The sequence below is a fragment of the Hemiscyllium ocellatum genome, chromosome 37, assembly GCF_020745735.1.
Source record: "Hemiscyllium ocellatum isolate sHemOce1 chromosome 37, sHemOce1.pat.X.cur, whole genome shotgun sequence".
Taxonomy (NCBI): Eukaryota; Metazoa; Chordata; class Chondrichthyes; order Orectolobiformes; family Hemiscylliidae; genus Hemiscyllium; species Hemiscyllium ocellatum.
Window position 1 is genome coordinate 18,067,721 of NC_083437.1, and position 19,776 is coordinate 18,087,496.

A 19,776-nucleotide genomic window follows, 5' to 3' on the forward strand; every position below is an offset into this window, starting at 1 on the left:
GCCAAACAGACCAGTCTGTTGTGTTAAGGATAAGCAATAAATACTCTCCAGTGATACTCACTTTCCATGCACTATATGGTGGAGCAATGCTTCCCCAAAACCTCAGAGACAATTTAACTAAAATCCTGATGAGCATCTCAAAAATAATGAAATAATATAGATGTGAAGGATGTTATGAACTTGTTGGATTTTTATAATAAGCGTGGCCATAACAGCAAGCTTAGTTCCATGATTTGGAGATGTTGGTGTTGGACTGGGGTGTACAAAGTTAAAAATCACAGGATACCAGGTTATAGTCCAACAGGTTTAATTGGGAGCACTAGCTTTCAGAGCGCTGACAACCCCCTGATGAAGGAGCAGCACTCCAAAAGCTAGTACTTCCAATTAAACCAGTTGGACTATACTCTGGTGTTGTGATTTTTAACTTCTTAGTTCCAGGTTTTCGTTTCAGAAAGAAAAAAAAATCTCATATTCTCAAACTGTTCTGTTGGGATTATACTCCTGTTTTTTTTTGGATTATTAGTACAGTAATATAATGATTATACCGTTGTGCCGAGTGAAGTTAGTCATGTTTGTGTTTCACTTATTGTCAGCTCCAGCAAGGTTGAAATTGCACAGTTGAAACTATCCAACGCGGATTAGAGATATCTTCTGAATTTATCCTTTAGTGAAAGCTACAACTAATATCATAGCCGTGTTCCTGTACCTATTACAGAGAACAGACTACAAGTGTCAGGAGTTTCACATTTACACTCTAGGCAGTCGCTACTGTTAACATTTTATCAAAGGCCCTGAACCCAACCAATCTCTTTGAGAATCACTTTCACAATAAGCTGTACCCTAGAGTAATACGGTTCAGTGCCTGTTGGAATCGTATCATATGTATAATTCTGTTTTATAAAATTCATCAATAAAAGTGAAGAGATGACATTTATTCTAAATTTGAATAGTTTTAGTTGAGTTTCTACTGAACACGATTTCATTGCACAATGCTTGCTAACTGGAATTTCCAACTTAAAGAACCATAAGGACTGGCAAGTCTGTGGAATGTACAATGTTTGACAGAGCTCATTCATTGTTGCGTGGGCAGTGGCTACTTCCCTTTGTTCATACGTAGAAACAGATACAAACATAATCATTGCTAACAATATTCATGTCCAATGGTATACTCATAAATAAGGATCCAACCCTTTCTAATTTACTTTCTCGTGTCAGTGCAACTGTTGAGAGGCCTGGGGATTTGCTGAGAGATTGGCAATGAGATTAGAGGAAGGGACAGAAGGTAAGCACATAAGAAATCGGAGTAGGAATGAGTTATTTGGTTCCTCAAGCCTGCCCATCATTCTGCAAAATAATCCCATGCCTCAATTCCTTGTCAAATGTCTTCCGGAAATTCAAATACATTACACCTACCGGTTCCCTTTTTATCAATTCTACTTGGAATATCCTCAAAGACCTCAAGTAAATTTGTTAAACATAATTTCTCTTTCACAAAACCTTGTTGACTCTGATTGTATTGAGCCTGTTAGGCTGAAGGGCCTCTTTCCACACTGTAGGGAATTTAATCTAATCTAAATTAGATTAGAATAGGTGGGTGGCACGGTGACTCTCTGTGTGGAGTTTGCACATTCTCCCCGTGTCTGCGTGGATTTCCTCCCACAATCCAAAAATGTGCAGGTTATGCGAATTGGCCATGCTAAATTGCCTGTAGTGTTAGGTGTAGGGGAACGGGTCTGGGGGGTGTGGACTTGTTGGGCCGAAGGGCCTGTTTCCACACTGTAAGTGATCTAATCTAAATGCCTTGCTATTTTATCCATCGTAACGGACTCTAGCATTTTCCCAGTGACAGATGTTAAGTTAACTGGCCTCTACCTGGCTGCTCTCTACCCCCCTCCCTTCTTGAACAGGGGTAAGACGTTAGTGATTTTCCATAAAATTTGATCCCTCTTGGAATTCAGTTTTTTAAGAAATATCTTGACCAATGCCTTCACTATCTGTAGCCACTGTAGTTCTTTAAAACCCTTGGATGCAGGTCATCAGGTGCTGGCAACCTATCTGCATTTAATCCTATTAGTTTGTCAAATATTTTGTCCCTCCAGCACCTTGCTTTATCTGTTATCTTTAGGATTTTAGTTTCCTCTACCATGAAGACCAATGTAAAATACTAATCTAAATTGTCTTCCAGTTCCCTGTTCCTTGATTTTAATTTCCCAGGTGTATCCTCCAAGGCTCTCACACTTAACTCTTTTATAAACCCATTAAAGCTCTTTTTACATGTTATGCCAATTTACTTTCATAATCAGAGTTCTACCTCCTTCTTAGCTTGTTAGTCATCCACTGCTGGTTCTTAAAAACAAGAACCCAACCTTTGTGCACACCAATAGTTTAGTTTTAATTTTTGATGACATACTCTCCTTGACCACCTCTTGTGAACCATGGATGGTTCATCCTTCTCATCAAGTCCTTTTTGACTGGAATAATGTTTTGCTGAACATAATGAAATGTTTGCTATTACTTGGGGTGGCATGGTGGCTCAGTGGTTAGTACTTCTACCTCATAGTGCCAGGGACTCTGGTTCAATTCCATCCTCGGGCGACTGTCTGTGTGGAGTTTGCACATTCTCCCCGTGTGTGGGTTTGCTCCGGTTTCCTCCCACAGTCCAATGATGTGTAGATCAGGTGGAATGATCATGCTAAATCGCCCGTAGTGTTAGGTGCATTGGTCAGAGGGAAATGGGTCTGGGTGGGTTACTCTTCGGAGGGTCATTGTGGACTGGTTGGGCCAAAGGGCCTATTTCCACACTGTAGGGAATCTAATCATCTACTGACTTTTCCCCTTAGTCTCTTTTCCTAGGCCACTGTAGACAACCCTTTCTTCACACCTCTGTAATTGCCTCACATTGGTTGAGGACACTGATTTGAGATTTGTGTTGCTTTTATTCAAACTGATTTCAAAATTCTGCCATGTTGTGATCACAAACCCTGAGAGAATCCTTAATTATAGATCTCTCATTAATCCTACCTCATTAAGTCTGGAGTAGCATGTTTATAGGTAGGTTGTGCAACACACTGCCCTAAGAAACATTCCCTGATGCACTCTACAAATTTGTCTTGTCTGTGTGATTTCTGCTTTTTAATATTGCAGCTAAAGATCAGCCATGACAATTATAATGCCGTTCTTGCATGCCTCCATCATTTCTGGATTTATTCTTTGTCTTACAGTGTGACAAAGGGCCTATAGATGACTCCCACCCATGCTTTCTTTCCCTTGGTATTCTTTAGTTCCATTAAAACTCACGCTGCATAATGATGTATGCATCTATTGGCTCACCATCACATTGATTTGAACCCTGATTAACAACGCAAACTCACCGCCTTTTCCTTTTTGCCTATTTTTCCAGAATGCCAAATAGCACTAAATACTGGGTTCTCAGTTGTGGACACCCTGCAATCTCATCTCCATAATAACTAACAAGTCATAACCACTGATTTCTATTTGTGCTGTCAATTCATCTAACTTGCTACAAGTGCTATGTGGATTTGAATACAGATAGACGATTCTTTATCCGAAATGCTCGGGACCAGCAGTTTTTTGGAATTTGGATTTTTTTGGTTTTCACAATATGTGACAGCTTAATGGTGAAATTTTTAAAAATCTTAGCAGAGGAGCAGACTTCTAAGCAAGAACAGGCCTTGAAAGAAAATCCAGGCCTGTCAGTGCTTAGCCACGCCCACCCCCCCAACGTTGCATCTGAGTGACATGCATCAAGTGGGTGTCAACTTGGGTTGACTGTTTACACACCAAACAACCTTGTTAATGAGAAAACTTTCACAAAAAGACCATCGGACTTTGTAGTTTTTTGGTTTTTAGATGTTCGGATAAAGGATCTTCTATCTGTAATGAGTCTTAACATTTGACTTTTTAACATTGTTACTCATTCTGTTTTGAATTTCTGCTGCATATGTATTCTACCCCTTCCTGTCACAATGATGAAGGCTTTTGTGTCTATGAGGAAGAATGAGTTCAAGAAAGTGAGCTGGCTTTGCCAGGATATCATCGGCTTCTCTTCCATCCATATGTTTACTGGCATCTTTTCTTTGACCTTACTTCTCATAATTAAATGAGGTGATGGCCTAGTGGCATTATTACTATACTGTTGACTCAGGTTATGTTCTGGGGACCCAGGTTCGAATCCCAGCATGGCAGATGATGGAAACAAAAATCTGGAATTAAGTGTCTCGCAATGACCATGAATCGATTGTTGGAAAAACCCCATGTGGTGCACTCATATCCTTCAGGGAAGGAAGCTGCCATCCTTACCTGGTCTGGCCTACATGTGACTCTAGACTCACAGCAATGTGGTTGACTCTTAACTGCCCTCTGGGCAATAAATTCTGGCCTTGCCAGCAATGTCCTCATACCATGAATGAATAATTGTTAAAAAAAAAGCTTTGGACAAGAAATCGAAGGTCTTGTTGGCTTGGTTAGGCATGTACAGTTATGCCAACTTAGATGTGCTTTAACCTGATTAGATGGAGGAAGTATCAATCAAGCATGAGTGTCCTCAGACCGTTTTTGGACTGATTCTTTTTGCATTGGCAGTCTTGGAGGCGAACAGAAAATCCATTCCCATTCGACCAATCTGACATTGCCCCCATTTAAAAATTGGCAGAAATAGCAACATTAACAACTAACACATTAAGAGTCAAACATTGAAGGTAAGAACACATAATTTGCCCCAGTACAAGGAACAATTAATCATCCAGTCTAACATCTGACCAGGAGCAGTTCTCCGAACAGTTAATTCTTTTCTCTAGGTTCAAGGAAGAGTTAAGGCTTAAATAAAAACCTGACTCCTACCCAGGTATCTGATTCAAACAAAGGTGTTAATTCATAAATATTAAACTGTTCACATCAATCACTATTATTTTCTTGTGATATTGCTAATTTGGCCCATAATCATTTTTAGAAATAAAATATTCAACAAACAATGGATGGAATTTTCTTCCTTGGTGCCAGTAATTAAAAGTGTTTTTGAGTCCGTACTAATTAGACCACGGCCTCATTAATTAACTGCCATTCTGCCATAGTGCGCTTGTCTAGTGTGATCGTGTTGTATTATTTTAATTTAGTTTAATGTAAACAAGCTTCTTGATTGATTTCTGGTTTCAGGATTTATGCTGTGTGGTTTGAGGCTGTGCAGTGTGCACACTCCAGATTTCCCAGCTGATCTGTGACTCCTTCGTTACCGGGTTGAAATCTGCTATTAGATTAGATTACTTACAGTGTGGAAACAGGCCCTTTGGCCCAACAAGTCCACACCGACCCACCGAAGCGCAACCCACCCATACCCCTACATTTACCCCTTACCTAACACCACGGGCAATTTAGCATGGCCAATTCACCTGACCCGCACATCTTTGGACTGTGGGAGGAAACCGGAGCACCCGGAAGAAACCCACGCAGACACGGGGAGAACGTGCAAACTCCACACAGTCAGTGTGGATACCATCAGTACTCTGACAGAACCCTTTATTTCATATTTGCAATATTTCTGGCATTTCTCCCTTCTCATCCTCAAGTATTTCAGACCCAAGTTTGAAATCATGTAAACATTGCTTCTTCTTAATGTGTGTATCACATCTTCTCTGTAATATACAATAATATTGGCATAGACTTTCGCTTTGGCCTTGTAAAGCATTTCTTAGTACAAATGCAGTCTTTCATTAGATTGTTGTGCTCTATGGCCTGTTCCCCGGGATGCACACTGAGACTAACAACAACTGCGCCTGGAGGATCCTCAGCTCGGTGAAAGATCCTTTTTGGTCTGCCCGAAACTTGTTGGTCTTCCTGAGCAAGGAGCTGAGCCCGACCAAGTGTTGCAGACTAGCACATTCCAAGGTCCAGGACTATGTGCTAAGGGATGCACCAAAGCTTGGGGCAACTACCACCAAGGCACAGTGGGGAAAGACCACTATCTGAGATCCTTCTGCCAAAGTAAAATTGGGGTCTTTTCAGTTTTCAGACCCTCCAATACATGTAAATACAGTCTTGTTCAAGCAAGAGATGCCTTCAGTTTGTTTGGATAGAGCCAAATTGTATTTGTTTGTTTCCTTGATATGCTACTGTTCAGAACCGAACTGCGTCTGTGTGTTTGTGTGTGTGTGTGTTTGTGTTCTATCTAAAGATATTTTTATGAATAAAGTATATTTTTGACATTTAAAAAATGATAGTGCTACTCCTCCATCATAGAGTCACTGAAATGTACAGCATGGAAACAGATCCTTAGGTCCAACCTGTCCATGCCGACCAGATATCCCAACCCAATCTAGTCCCACCTGCCACCCTAGCTGTGACCAAGGATTGCCAGGAAGCCTTCACCTTCTCTAAGAGACCTTGCTTCTTGTGAGTCGGGACAGTGAGTACTGCTGTGTCATAGAGTGCTTCACACCTAAGCCTCATCCTGTTCACCAGTGACAATTACACACGGACACTTGGAAGCACATTCATTAAGCATTGATCAGGAGAGGAAACATAAGACTTTCTCTTCCCTCATGCAAGTCCACTCGACTAAAGGACATTTGAAATAATAATCGGGAAGAAATGCACGATCCATAATTGCTTAAGCTAGTCTATTGTCTGAGCCTGGCGAACCTGATAGGAGCTGAAGCTGCATTGGAAAAGGTCACCACGGCACTGAAGTGCCATCTCATTGGTTGCGTGCAGTTTTATGTGACAAGACAAACCCTCCAAACCTTTTCCACTTCCTTAAAAAGTGTTTCACTCACACTTCAGGTTGAGATTATGCAAAAAAAAGTCTTAACTGATTAACATTTCTATTGAAATAAAATATATTAGAAGCTGTGCATCAGGATGAGTTTTTCCATTATGAAATCCTGTGTTCACAATTTATAATGAAAACTGACTATGTAAACACGTCATGTCTTAATTGCTGTGACATGTTTACATACACAGTTTCTATTATGAATTGTGGACATAGGAATTCAAAGAGGAAATTTTGACAGGAATGCATACAGAGATAAAATACCATATCTACACACATACATATCATTGCAAACTGAAATTTGTAAACCCTCTTTAATCTTCAAAGTACTTCAACATGTAATCACCTCCCTTCTCTCCCCTTTTTAGTTTATATCTCTCCCGCAGTACGGAATGACCCCATCGAGTGCTAGCAATGTCTATGACTGACACCACCATACCAGCCTTGCTTCAGCCTTTGACGTGGCTAAAATACCAAAATAATACCATCTTCCAACCCCTCTTATCCAGTTCTTTCTTTGATGAAACTCAGACACTGACAGGCACTACCTCACACACAATCTCCAGAGCATCTTTAGAAATGATATCCTTTCCTAGCCCGACCTCTATTTTTCTCCTCTCCTCTTCTGCTGCCTGCTGGTAACACCATATCTACGCTGACAATATCATGCATTACCTCTCCACCACTCCCCTCCCCACCCCCCACCCCCCCCCCCACTGTCAAAAACTTACTGAAAAGTCAAGGTTCAATTTTTAAATCCTTGCCAGGGATGGATTCAGAGGCAGACAGGAACTAAAAGTGCCCCTCCCCGCCCTGACTGAGGTATCAATTCCTCAATTTTATCCCACCTCCAGACTATTTCTACAGAGATGGGTGATGGCCTGGAGGGTGGAGAAGGTGACAGACAGCAGGCATGTGCTTCCTGTCAATGTACCCCAACCTCACTCCTGTAGTGGTGGCCAGGCTTGAAGATCTATCGCTGTTTGTAGAATTTGAAAACAGTTGAGGAGAGGGCTTCACCATCTTGATGTGCCCCCCCTCTCTCACTTACTTTCAGTTGTAGTTTGCTGCTATTCTGGAACTGGGAGGTGCCCGGGCTTGCAGTTTTGAGAGCCAGCCAATTATTCTTATTATTAGATGGTGAGTTTGTCTCCAAGCCCAATTAGTGTAATGTTTCCAACAACCCAGCAACAACTGTTTCTCATTGGGTGTGGGCTTGGCACCTGGATACAGCCTCAACATCCATTCATCTACAACCCATCCCCCAACCCCCACACCACCCCCAAGGGATAAATATCCCATTCTCAGTCTGAGTTAAGCCACAAGACCATTCCTCCCACATCCACAACCCACAATCAAAACTATACTATCTAGAGGCATTATCTTCAATCAATGTCTCAAACTCTCCTTCTGCCACAAACCCCTGTCCCACCACAAACCCCAAACCCACCACAAACCTCCCACCACCACAAACCCCATCCACACTTCTATCCTCACCCCTCCACAAATTCCACCCCGATCACAAACTCTCCCCCATCCCCACCATAAACTCCCCCCCAACATAAACTCCACCTCCACCACAAACCTCATTGCCCCCCCTACAATACCCATCCCCCACCATAAACCCCATCCCCACCACAAACCTCATCCTCACCACAAACCCCACTCCTTCTACAAACTTTCCCCCATCTCTAACACAAATCCCTCACGTGCCACTAACCCCCCACCCATCACAAACTCTTCCCCCATTTCCCCCACAAACCTCATCTCAACCACAAACCCCACACCCTCTACAAGCCCCATTGCCACCACAAACCCCAACACCACCACAAATCCCACCGCCACCTCAAACCCCACCCCCACCACTGCTACAGTCCATGTTTCACTAAAACTCTCATTCATATTGCTTCTGGATTCAATGACTCCAATGGTTTGCTGGCTGGTCCCCTATCTTTCTCCCTTAGTGAAATACAAGTTGATCTGAAATTCCTGTGTCCATATCCTATCCTGCAAAAGTGTCATACTTTCCAATTCTCATAACCTCACTGACCTGTGTTAATCTTCCAATGACTTACATTCATGATAAATGTTAAAACACTGATTCTCAATCATTTTTTGGCCACAGTCTCCCTAGGAGCTCTTCTCAGGTTCCAGGACTTCCCTTTCAAACAGGGATCCAACATGAACAGATAGACAACAAATCATTTATTATTGAACACCAAGAAAACTTAAATACTGGAAGAACTTTTAAACAAGACTGCATGAAATTAAACATCTGTCAGGCCAAATGCGATCCTTGAGCTTGGTGCATTTCTGCAGGTTTCGTGATATCGGGCTCCAAATGAGGTTCGGTTTGGATATTTCATTGGTTCATAAACCCTTGGGGCTCCCCTTCTCACAGTTTTCAGTCTGTGGCCCCCTTCAAATGTGCCGGGGCCCCTAAGGGGACCATATAGCCCCGTTGAGAATGGCTGCTCTCTGCTTCAGTCCTATCTATTGCTGTAAATGCTACCGTGCTATAATCCTCTTCAAACTCAATTCCGCGCAATGCTTTTGTATCACCCCTCATTTCATTCAACTTTCTGTAGTTGTGTCTTAATCTGCTCAGTTGCTCTGGTCTGTTAAGTTCCCCATATAAGACGACATGTATCACTGCCCCTCACTCTCTTTAAGATCCTTCTTAAAAAAAGTACCTTCTCTCAACCTTGCATTTGGTTTTGCATTCATGTAATTCTTCATGCCTCTGTGAAGCACCTCAGGATATTTTTCTACATTGGAGACACAATGATAACAGAAGTTGTCATTGATTTAATGCGGCTATAGTTATGTCAGCCGTATTGCTTAAGTAAAGAAATTACAAAATAGGGCAACAAACACTGGCATTGAATCTGAAAGCTATGTAGCATCGTGCTAGTAACCACAGGGTATATTTATTGTCATCTGTGAATCGTAGCTAAAAAGTAATTGTGAACAAGCATATACTGGAATGGTTCAGGGAGCTACATCATAAGGTCACTACAGCTGAGAGAAACCAGTCTTCATTTTACATTCAGAAAGGTCCTGTAGCATTTCTTAAAAAGTCCAAGACTCTAGCTTTCAATATTTAACTTGAAGCTTACTAGCCACGATAATTACTCTTATGTAACACTTTTCTCAATTTCTTTCCAAAATGACCTTTTGTTAATTTCAATCTGCATTCTCTAATTCTACTATTTTTATTAATGTGTGTCGGGGACAATCTTTTCCATTTCCTTGATAATTGTTTTAAGGTCATTTCTTTTATGTGTCCATTTCAAGATAAAAAAGTCCAGCTCTCTCCTGTTTGCCCTGATACCTCAGAGATCTGAAACTGAGAATTAGCCTAATGTTCTTTCTGGAAATTTGTCCAGCACTTATTGGTTGGGATGAACCTCCAGTGCAGAAGCAGGCCTTTCAGCACAATTGGGTCAACACTGGCATTTGTGTGATGCAAATGTCCTCCCACCCTTTCACCAGCCATTTCAGTTTATTCCTGATGAAGGGCTTTTGCCCGAAACGTCGATTCTCCTGCTCCTCGAATGCTGCCTGACCTGCTGTGCTTTTCCAGCACCACACTCTTGACTCTGATCTACAGCATCTGCAGTCCTCACTTTTTTCCTTATCACTTTATCCTTCTATTCCTTTTATGTTTATCGAGTTTCTCCTTTAAATGGATCTACAGCATTCCAAATTGCCCCACATTCTTACCATTGTTTTGCTAAGTGATTTCTTCTGAATTCTCTATTTGACCTCTTGTTTACAATCTTTCCAATTAGATTAAAACCTGTTATCAACACAAACCCTATCATCAGGAGTACTCCTAGATCCAAATGTACCTCCAGCCCACGTCCAGATCCAAGAACTGAGTGCCCCTTTACTTTTTCTGTCAAAACACACCCACTCACACTTACCTCTATTAAAATTAATTTGCTAATTAAATGTTCTTCCTGCAAGTTTATTAGTGCCCTTTTGTATTTTGCTGCATTTTTCTTTTTGGTGACATTCACAAGTTTTCTCTTCCAATCCAGAATCCAGGTGACCAAGTGGATGATCTCTGAGGAATGCAAATTTGCTTTAATTTGTCAGGATGCACAGCAACCCCTGACTTCCTGCTCTCTGTTTCCTGTCCTGGAGCTGTGTTGCTATTCATTCAGCGACTTGTCTCCAGACTCCACATGCTCCATACGGTCATGAATCGACTGTGTGTTACCTCAGCAATGTTCTTTTGAAACTCTGAGTAGATTGCCTCCCTGATGTATTTCTTTCTTGACAATGAAACTGGATGCAATTGTACAAGAACAACATGACTAGATCATTATGTACACTTTGTTCCTTTCTTTCTCTGCCTTCTGTCATTCAATTTGGGTATGTAATTCAAAATTGCATTGGTGAGTTGGTTGTGATATTGCATTGTTTGTTCATGATTAGCACCAACTTTCAGATTTATCCCTATCTACTTCAACAGCATTAATGGGGTAGGGACACTGTGTATTTTCCAGATCCTTGAATTTTACTCTTGCCTGCATCAAATTCCACCTGCTACAGTTTAAACCCTTTGTATATTTTATCCCATTGTTTCTGCGCTGCCACTACAGCTTTCACATCTTTGCCCGATTTAGGAGCTGCCTCTTAATCTTTCAGATTTCCAAATTGTGTTAAAAGTTGTCATTCTGTTGTCACTGCTTCCCAGCAGTAGCATAACTTCCATGTCTTACACATAGGCCGGGCAGTAAACAAAAGGCAGGTCCAAATAAGCATTGTCTGTCTTGCATTCCTTGACAAACTAGATCAAGGGGCAGTTAAGCAATATTATGGCCAACTCTGTCATTTACTTGCATTTTCCCATTTTACATTAGCATGATAATCGTGTGTGATCGCAAAGATAAGGTATTGGTTCCTACTAAGGTTAATAGGTGATGTGTGTTAATTGATTGTCTTGAGCTCAACTGAAAAACAGACTCCTTCTGCAATCACTGGGGGCATTGCAGTGACTGCAGTGTGTCATCTTCCCCCTAACATGGTATTTAATTGGTTAGATAATGTTCCTTTAAATATTTGATTGTCTTACAGTGTCTCTTTAAGGGGCTGTCACTTGTTAATGGGATTAATTTGATTTCATTGAATTTGGTTTTCAAAACAATCATATCAAGGGGCTTTTCTATGATGTGATGGGTAACACAGGGACTAAAGTGTTTGTCTCCTCAAACCCAACTTTTGTAAATTTCCTTTGAGCATTTATATTTGTTACAGTGCCCCTTTAAAAGGCTGTCTAATGTCAATTAGCTAATTAATTACGTCTAATTACTCAAAGGATATTAAAAAGGGATGGGTGTGTTCGTGCCTGATGACTTTGGAGAGGGAGCATGTGGTGTCTATTAATATTCTCAATGCCTTGAGAGAGAGGCACCAAAAAGGGGTAGCGTGTTTTATCTTCCCTTCTGAATCCATTTTGTTTTATCCACTAACCCCACCCACCCTCTCCTCATCTTCAATGGTCTGTATTGCCTTTAATGGGCTAGTCAGTCAGGAAACATGGCTGATTTACCAGTGGTGGTAAATAGGTGGAAAAAAAAAGCACGGGTGACTTGGTGATGGGGAAAAAATGTTCAGTTATGTGTAAGAGCATTTCTGGATGTAGAAAAAAAGAAAATAAGGGATGAGGTCACCTGACCCAACTCTCAGCAATTTTTCCATGGTTACTTCCATCCCTGAGTCTCCTTGGACACAGAGCATGCAGTGAACATTAATACATTCAGACCTTCTGCACCCCCCCACCCCCTGTTGATACCTTAGGAGCTGGACCCTGTCTTAGTATCCCCAGAGAGGACATTTTAATTTAATTTTCTATGCTTTTTTTATGGATTCCATTATTGTTACATTTTTTCTTTTCATTCATTTGAGACTCCAGAAAAGCATCAAACAGAGGACCAAGGGGTCTTGTAGGACAGTGGTAGTATCCCTATTTCTGGGCCAGGTGCTCTGGGTTCAAGTCCCACCAGTCCTGCAAGTGTGTCATGACATGTTGGAAGCAGGTTAATTTAAGGCCATGGGAAGAAGCAGGCCATTCAGCCCATCAAGTCCACTCTGCCATTCAATGTGATTATGGCTGATCCGATACTCCTCAGCTTCACTCTCCTGCCTTATCCCTATATAAAAAAGAAGAAAGTTGGGGCTTTGTGTTTGGATTTAATGCCAAGCAAATAAACTTGTCAGGTCAAAGCTTGGTGAAAGTGGGTACTGCAGATGCTGGCGATTAGAGACTAGATTAGAGTGATGCTGGAAAAGCACAGCAGGTCAGGCAGTATCCTAGGAGCAGGAAAATCAACGTTTCGTACAAAAGCCCTTCATCAGGATGCTGCCTGACCTGCTGTGCATTTCCAGCACCACTCTAATCTTGAGGTAAAAGCTTGATTCACGATTGGTTGGTTTAAGCTTGGTTCCTAATTCATGACCTGACTATGATTCAGTGAACAGTTGATGTAAATAAAATAAGTACTTGCATTTGAATAATGCCCATTTTGATCTCTGTGTCCCAAAGGGTTTAATAGGCAACGAATATTTTCAATGTGTAGTCATTGTCATAAAATATGGAACACAACAATTTACACATAGATCCCATAAAGAGTAATATGATGACCAGATCATCAGTATTTATATGTTAAGGGATACAATTGAACAGACACTGAAGGAAAGTCCATCTATTCTTCTTTGAAATAGTTAAGCTAAACCTTTTATATCCATTCATGCTAACAAATAGGGCCTCAAGTTGCTGCCTTTTTGAAACTCGTCCATTGAACTAATATGCAAAGCCATCAACTGATGGAGCAATTTCCCCTTCTGCTCATTCTGCCAGAGAGTTTATAACAAGGCCCTGTTAATAATTACCTTTTGAAAACCAAGTTTGAATTCAAGCTTAACAATAGAAAGGAACTTAGAAGTTTTATGAAAAGGTCAGATCTGCAAAAATGAGAAAGACCAGATTCTAGTCCAAGAGAACATGTGCTAACACTGTTCCCCATTTGTCACAATCTGGAAGATTAGAAATGAATGAAAATAGAACACAAATCTTGCTCAGAAATACAGATGAGAGTTGTTCTGTTATTAACTGGTCCAACATTGTTCACGTTTCCTTCCCTTTTAATCTCTCCTTTCTTCTCCTAAATTGTGAACGTATGTTGGAATGTGACACTTTTGAGAATTAGTAACATTTGGCGTTTGGTCAAGTGGTTGCTCTTTGTGTATGAGCCTTGACATTGTGTATCAACAAACCACTCTATCTTGTTGGGTCGCCTTCCCCAGGTTCTAACTTCCAAAAGGGTAAGCAAATAGTGATAGGAATTGGGAGTCATTGTGTGCTTTACACCTCAGGGTTTTACAGGTAATAGTTTAATGTGTGGCAGAAGTTTATTAAGTGTTTTCAAATGTTTGCTGTTTCATGCTGCTAGCAGATCACTCCCAGCTTAGTTTGCTGGTTTTGAATTCACAACCAGGCTTCGTGACTCAAGCACAGCGAGCATCAGTAGTAGACAGATTTACATCATCAAATGCAAATCCATTGAACATTGGGCTGGTTTTATATTTAAGGGAATGCATCAATTCCACATGGACCCTTGTGAGGATTTTAACAACTTTGCAAATGGCCACTTGTGAGTGAGTGAATTTCCGTGGCTCAAACAGGGAACATATTGTGTGCAGCACAGTGGCACAGTGGTTAGCACTGCTGCCTCACAGCGCCAGAGACCCGGGTTCAATTCCCGCCTTAGGCGACTGACTGTGTGGAGTTTGCACGTTCTCCCCGTGTCTGCGTGGGTTTCCTCTGGGTGCTCCGGTTTCCTCCCACAGTCACAAAGATGTGCAGGTCAGGTGAATTGGCCGTGCTAAATTGCTTGTAGTATTAGGTAAGGGGTAAATGTAGGGGTATGGGTGGGTTGCGCGTCGGTGTGGGCTTGTTGGGCCAAAGGGCCTGTTTCCACACTGTAAGTAATCTAATTGACAGTGGAGACTGTGCAAATAGGGGGAGTTGAGGGCTCTCTACTGTGTGGGAGTAGAGGATGACCAACCAATGGCAGCAGCCACTGAGAGAAGGGCACAGTGCGTTCATGTGAAAATCAAAATATAGGACACAGGCCACCCCTGCAGCAGACAAAGCGGATACAGGACAACCATCTTTAAATACAGACTATCCTGTAAAATCTAGGATCTCCTTGTGGGAGGAGTGGTGCATGGATAGTGGTAAGACACATAAACATCTGAAGCAGAATGCCCAGTGAGCCTGTATTTAGAGAAAGTTTATGATTGTATCAATAGTGAAAGAAGTTTTGCAATTGTTGGTGCAAAACAAAGATACATCCTGCAGATTACATAGATTCTCCAAGTGATTTGAACTATGTCAGACCACATTATAGATAGTTGTGCTAATGATCAGCTCAGTAGCTGAATATCATATCCAGGGGAAGTGATGGTCTGTTGGTATGGTCACTGGGTTGTGGATCCAGAGACCCAGGTAATGGTCTAGGGACCTGGGTTCAAACCCCACCATGGAAAATGGTGGACTTTGCATTTAATGACCAAAAAAAGTTGGAATTAAGAATCTAATGATGACCATGAATCTGTTGTTAGTTGTCAGGAAAAGAACCCAATCATCTGTGGGTGTCATCTTACCCTGGTCTGGCCTACATGTGACTCCAGACCGGACTAATGTGGTTGTATTTCTGGGCAGTTACAAATGGACAATAAATGCTGGCCTAGCCAGGGACGCCCTCGTCCTATGAATGACTAAAAAAATTCCCAGTGTGAAATGGAGCCGTATCGATCAGGTGTTCCTGGGTCCAATATGAAATCTATGTTGAAAAAGCCAATTGCAACCAGGATGCTAGAGGTGTTAAAACTGACTGAGGAGCAGGTCAGGGTCCATGCTGCCCAAGACTCTTTCGCTATTCAGAAACCTAACAGTGCCAAGCACCCTTCAATCTGTTGTGGTTCTGTTCGCCGAGCTAGAAGTTTTTGCTGCAAACGTTTCGTTCTCTGGCTAGGGAACATTATCAGTGCTATTGGAGCCTCCTGTGAAGCGCTGCTTTGATGTTTCTTCCGGTATTTATAGTGGTTTGTTCTTGCCGCTTCCGGGTGTCAGTTTCAGCTGTAGTGGTTTGTATATGGGGTCCAGGTCCATGTGTGTGTCTGTTAATGGAGTTTGTGGATGAATGCCATGCCTCTAGGAATTCCCTGGCTGTTCTCTGTCTGGCTTGTCCTATGATGGTAGTGTTTTCCCAGTCAAATTCATGTTCCTGGTTGTCTGAGTGTATGGCTACTAGGGATAGCTGGTCGTGTCGTTTTGTGGCTAGCTGATGTTCATGGATGCGGATTGTTAGCTGTCTTCCTGTTTGTCCTATATAGTGTTTTGTGCAGTCCTTGCATGGTATTTTGTAAACTACGTTAGACACATGGACCTGGACCCCATATACAAACCACTACAGCTGAAACTGACACCCGGAAGCGGCAAGAACATCCATCAACAGACACATCGACCTGGACCCCATATACAAACTACTACAGCTGAAACTGACACCCGGAAGCGGCAAGAACAAGCCACTATAAATACCGGAAGAAACATCAAAGCAGCGCTTCACAGGAGGCTCCAATAGCACTGATGATGTTCCCTAGCCAGGGAACGAAACGTTTGCAGCAAAAACTTCCAGCTCGGCGAACAGAACCACAACAACGGACACCCGAGCTACAAATCTTCAACCAGACTTTAAACCCTTCAATCTCCAGGCACTACCAATGCAAGTTTTGAGGCACTGGAGAAAATACCAAAAACATTGATTTGGGTAATAACCAAACTGGGAGGTAACAATTGATTAGCCTGCATCAGCTACAGTTGTTTTTTCTCAAGCCCAGACAAAACGGAGAGATCACTTTATGAAGATGTTTAACGTTTCGATGTTGTTCGGCCAATGGGATGTGGAGAAAATGTTCCCACTTGCAGGATACCAAAACCAGTGGCAAGCAATGGGGAGCGATGGTGACAAATGTACGGTTCCCATTAATAAATCAACTGAGAATGTGAAACTTCTCATCATAACAAATACATTAGTTGAGAAAAACAGCATATTCGCATTTCAGTGGGAATCTAGGTAAACACATGAGAGAAAAAAGCATAAAGGAGATGTTGATGAGGTTGAGATGAAATAAAATGGAAGGGAACCTGTTGTGGAGCATGACTGATAGCATAGAGTAGATGGGCCAAATGGCCTATTTTTGTAATGTATTTTCAGTTTTTCATGTTCTCAGTGTTGATGGTACACCGTATTGTGTTCTTTGCCCTTCAGCTGCATTGCCCTATTAAATAAAATCTAGCCTAACAACACGATGGATCTAAATTAAAGAACACAGATATTAATGAGCAGACTCATAACAATTTGACTTTTTTATGAATAGCCCTCAAGCAGAAATCTGGAATTCAAAGATGAAATGACCACGTCACACAGAATTGGGAGATTTTTAATGATTTGAAGTAACATTGTCCTTTTGTTTTGTTGGGATTGCAGGATATTTGACAGTGAATATTGAACCGATCTCCCCAGTGGTGGCAGGTGATGCTGTCACTTTGAAATGCAACTTCAAAACAGATGGGAGGCTGCGGGAAATTGTGTGGTACAAGGTAAGCCATTGTCTGTAGCCTGGCATCAGGCCCCGCTGTTGTTAAATGCACATGTAGATAGACAAGACTTAATAGTGGGCAGTTATGTGTGACACCATTTAAGGACAGCATGTGTCGGTCTTCCACCCTTTACATTTAATGTTGGAAAATCCCTGCATGGTTGTCTGGCTAACTGGCTCACAACATAGAACCATGTACTCAGTAATACACTCCTGCTTGAGGGTGTACCCAACACTACATGTGTGTGTGGGCTCTGTTGGGACATGGTAAGCTTCCCAAACATTTATCATTTATTCCACAGAATGTGACCCATGGGGAACAAACTGAACGTTCGCATTAAGCTGCTGTTCAAAGATTGTAGAGATATTCTGATTGCTGTGCAGAACTGACAAATAAAGGATCTAAGAGGGTGTTGTCAGTATTTGTGGTGATACACAGTCACAGATATTATCAGGCTCATGCGATTAGAATGATACCTTATAGAATCCATCACTTGGTAAGGGGGTGATTGGCAAACATTCATTTCTTTAGCTTGTTTGACAACAATTCATCAAATAGCCTGACATCCCGGCCTACTGTGTCAAATGACAACGATGGTGTTAGAAACAAGGAATAGATATAAATAAATGTAATTTTTAATGTGACTTGGAGGTGTTGGACTGGGGTGTACAAAGTTAAAAATCACACAACACCAGGTGATAGACCAGCAGGTTTATTTGGAAGCACTAGCTTTCGGAGCACTGCTCATTCCTCAGGTGGTTGTCATAAGTTGGTGTTGTGTGATGTTTAATGTGGTAGAAGTCTTATTCAAGAGTCAGTGTTAAGTGGGAAAAGGGATTAAGATTTGAAAGTGGGGAGGGAAATCATGAGATGGGATACATGGCCCTTGATGGGAGAAGGTAGATGTAAGCTGAAAAAACAGTTAGAGAAGAAGATCATTCAGCCCATTGTGAATGTGACCGTTCTCTGTAAGCACTGCTCAGTTAGTCCCACTCAACTGTCTTTCCTCCACTAATAACAATAATTTTGTTGAGTAGTTACACACAGAAATAAATCATTTGACGCAATTTGTTTTGTTCTCCTTTGATCTCTCCTCCCCTCTTCAATTTGACGCACTTCACTAAATACCTATTGCTAGCCATCAGACATTACAGAAATGCACAAGTGTTTTGCTCAAACTCTTCAGGAAGAAGATCACTAAGAGCAAAAAAGTTCTTCCTCAACTCCTTCAGAAAGTTTTCTCTCACCCATGGAAGAAAAAGGTTTCCCTGACCTGAGTCCTTGTCATTTGGAACTGTGTTCAGAAACTTGAAAAGGCTGGAGTTCAAACTCTGAAAGGGAATTGATTTCTGATACCTTATAGATGTCCAGATATTCAGTCAATTCTATGGATATGAGATACAATGATCTTAACTAAAGTGGTTATATAGAGGGGAGTTAATTAATTAGGCTCGAGTTTTAGTGGATTTGGACACACTTTCCCTAAGGTTTAGTGTCTAATACATCAATGTTGTTCCCTTATTGTCTCTTGAAGCATCCTTAGCATATTAGAGTCATATATTCATAGAGATGTACAGCATGGAAACAATGCAATTTGGTCCAATTCGCCCATGCTGACCAAATATCCCAACCTAATTTAGTCCCATTTGCCAGCACTTGGTCCGTATCCCTCTAAACCCTTCCTATTCATATACCCATCCAGATGCGTTTACATGTTGTATTTGTAACAGCCTCTACCACTTCCTCTAGCAGCTCATTCCATTCATGCACCAGCCTCTGCGTGAAAAAGTTGCCCTTTTGGTCTCTTTTATATCTTCTCTCTCTCACCATAAACTTATGCTCTCTAGTTCTGTCGTGTCTATTTATCCTATCCATGTCCTTCATGATCGCATAAACCTCTATAAGGTCACTCCTCAGCCTCCGACGCTCCAGGGACAACAGCCCCAGCCTGTTCAGGCTCTCCCTATAGCTCAAACCCATCAACCCTGGCAACATCCTTGTAAATCTTTTCTGAACCCTTTCAAGTTTCACAACATTCTTCCGATCCTTTGCTTCTGATATCTTAAATCTAGAATTGACTAAATTTGGAGACACCCAGGAAAATCAGAAAGCCGCGAGTGGTGTGACACAGACCTTGCTGAGGAATGGGTTGTTAGGTTCCACATTTTGAAGTTTTTGTAGTTGAAGATTGTCCATCTTGGTTTCAAAAGGAAGTGGTCAGCAAAATAATATAGTTATTGTGGAAAACCAGACTGAGAAAGGCAGTGAAAAATAGCATTGCTCGTTTGAGCTGAAGACTTTAGATCAGTTTATA

The 19,776-nt window shown here is 41.6% G+C and overlaps 1 protein-coding gene across 2 annotated transcripts in view; it reads left to right on the forward strand.

Moving 5' to 3' along the window:
- igsf21a (immunoglobin superfamily, member 21a) overlaps positions 1-19,776 on the forward strand; it is a 357,193-nt gene that overhangs the window by 16,041 nt on the left and 321,376 nt on the right. The window contains exon 2 of one of the 2 annotated variants that reach the window (XM_060852044.1): positions 17,350-17,462. In XM_060852044.1, the coding sequence (XP_060708027.1) occupies positions 17,350-17,462 (113 nt within the window). Of the gene's footprint in view, positions 1-17,349; positions 17,463-19,776 lie in introns of those variants that run through there. The other variant, XM_060852045.1, reaches the window with a different exon arrangement.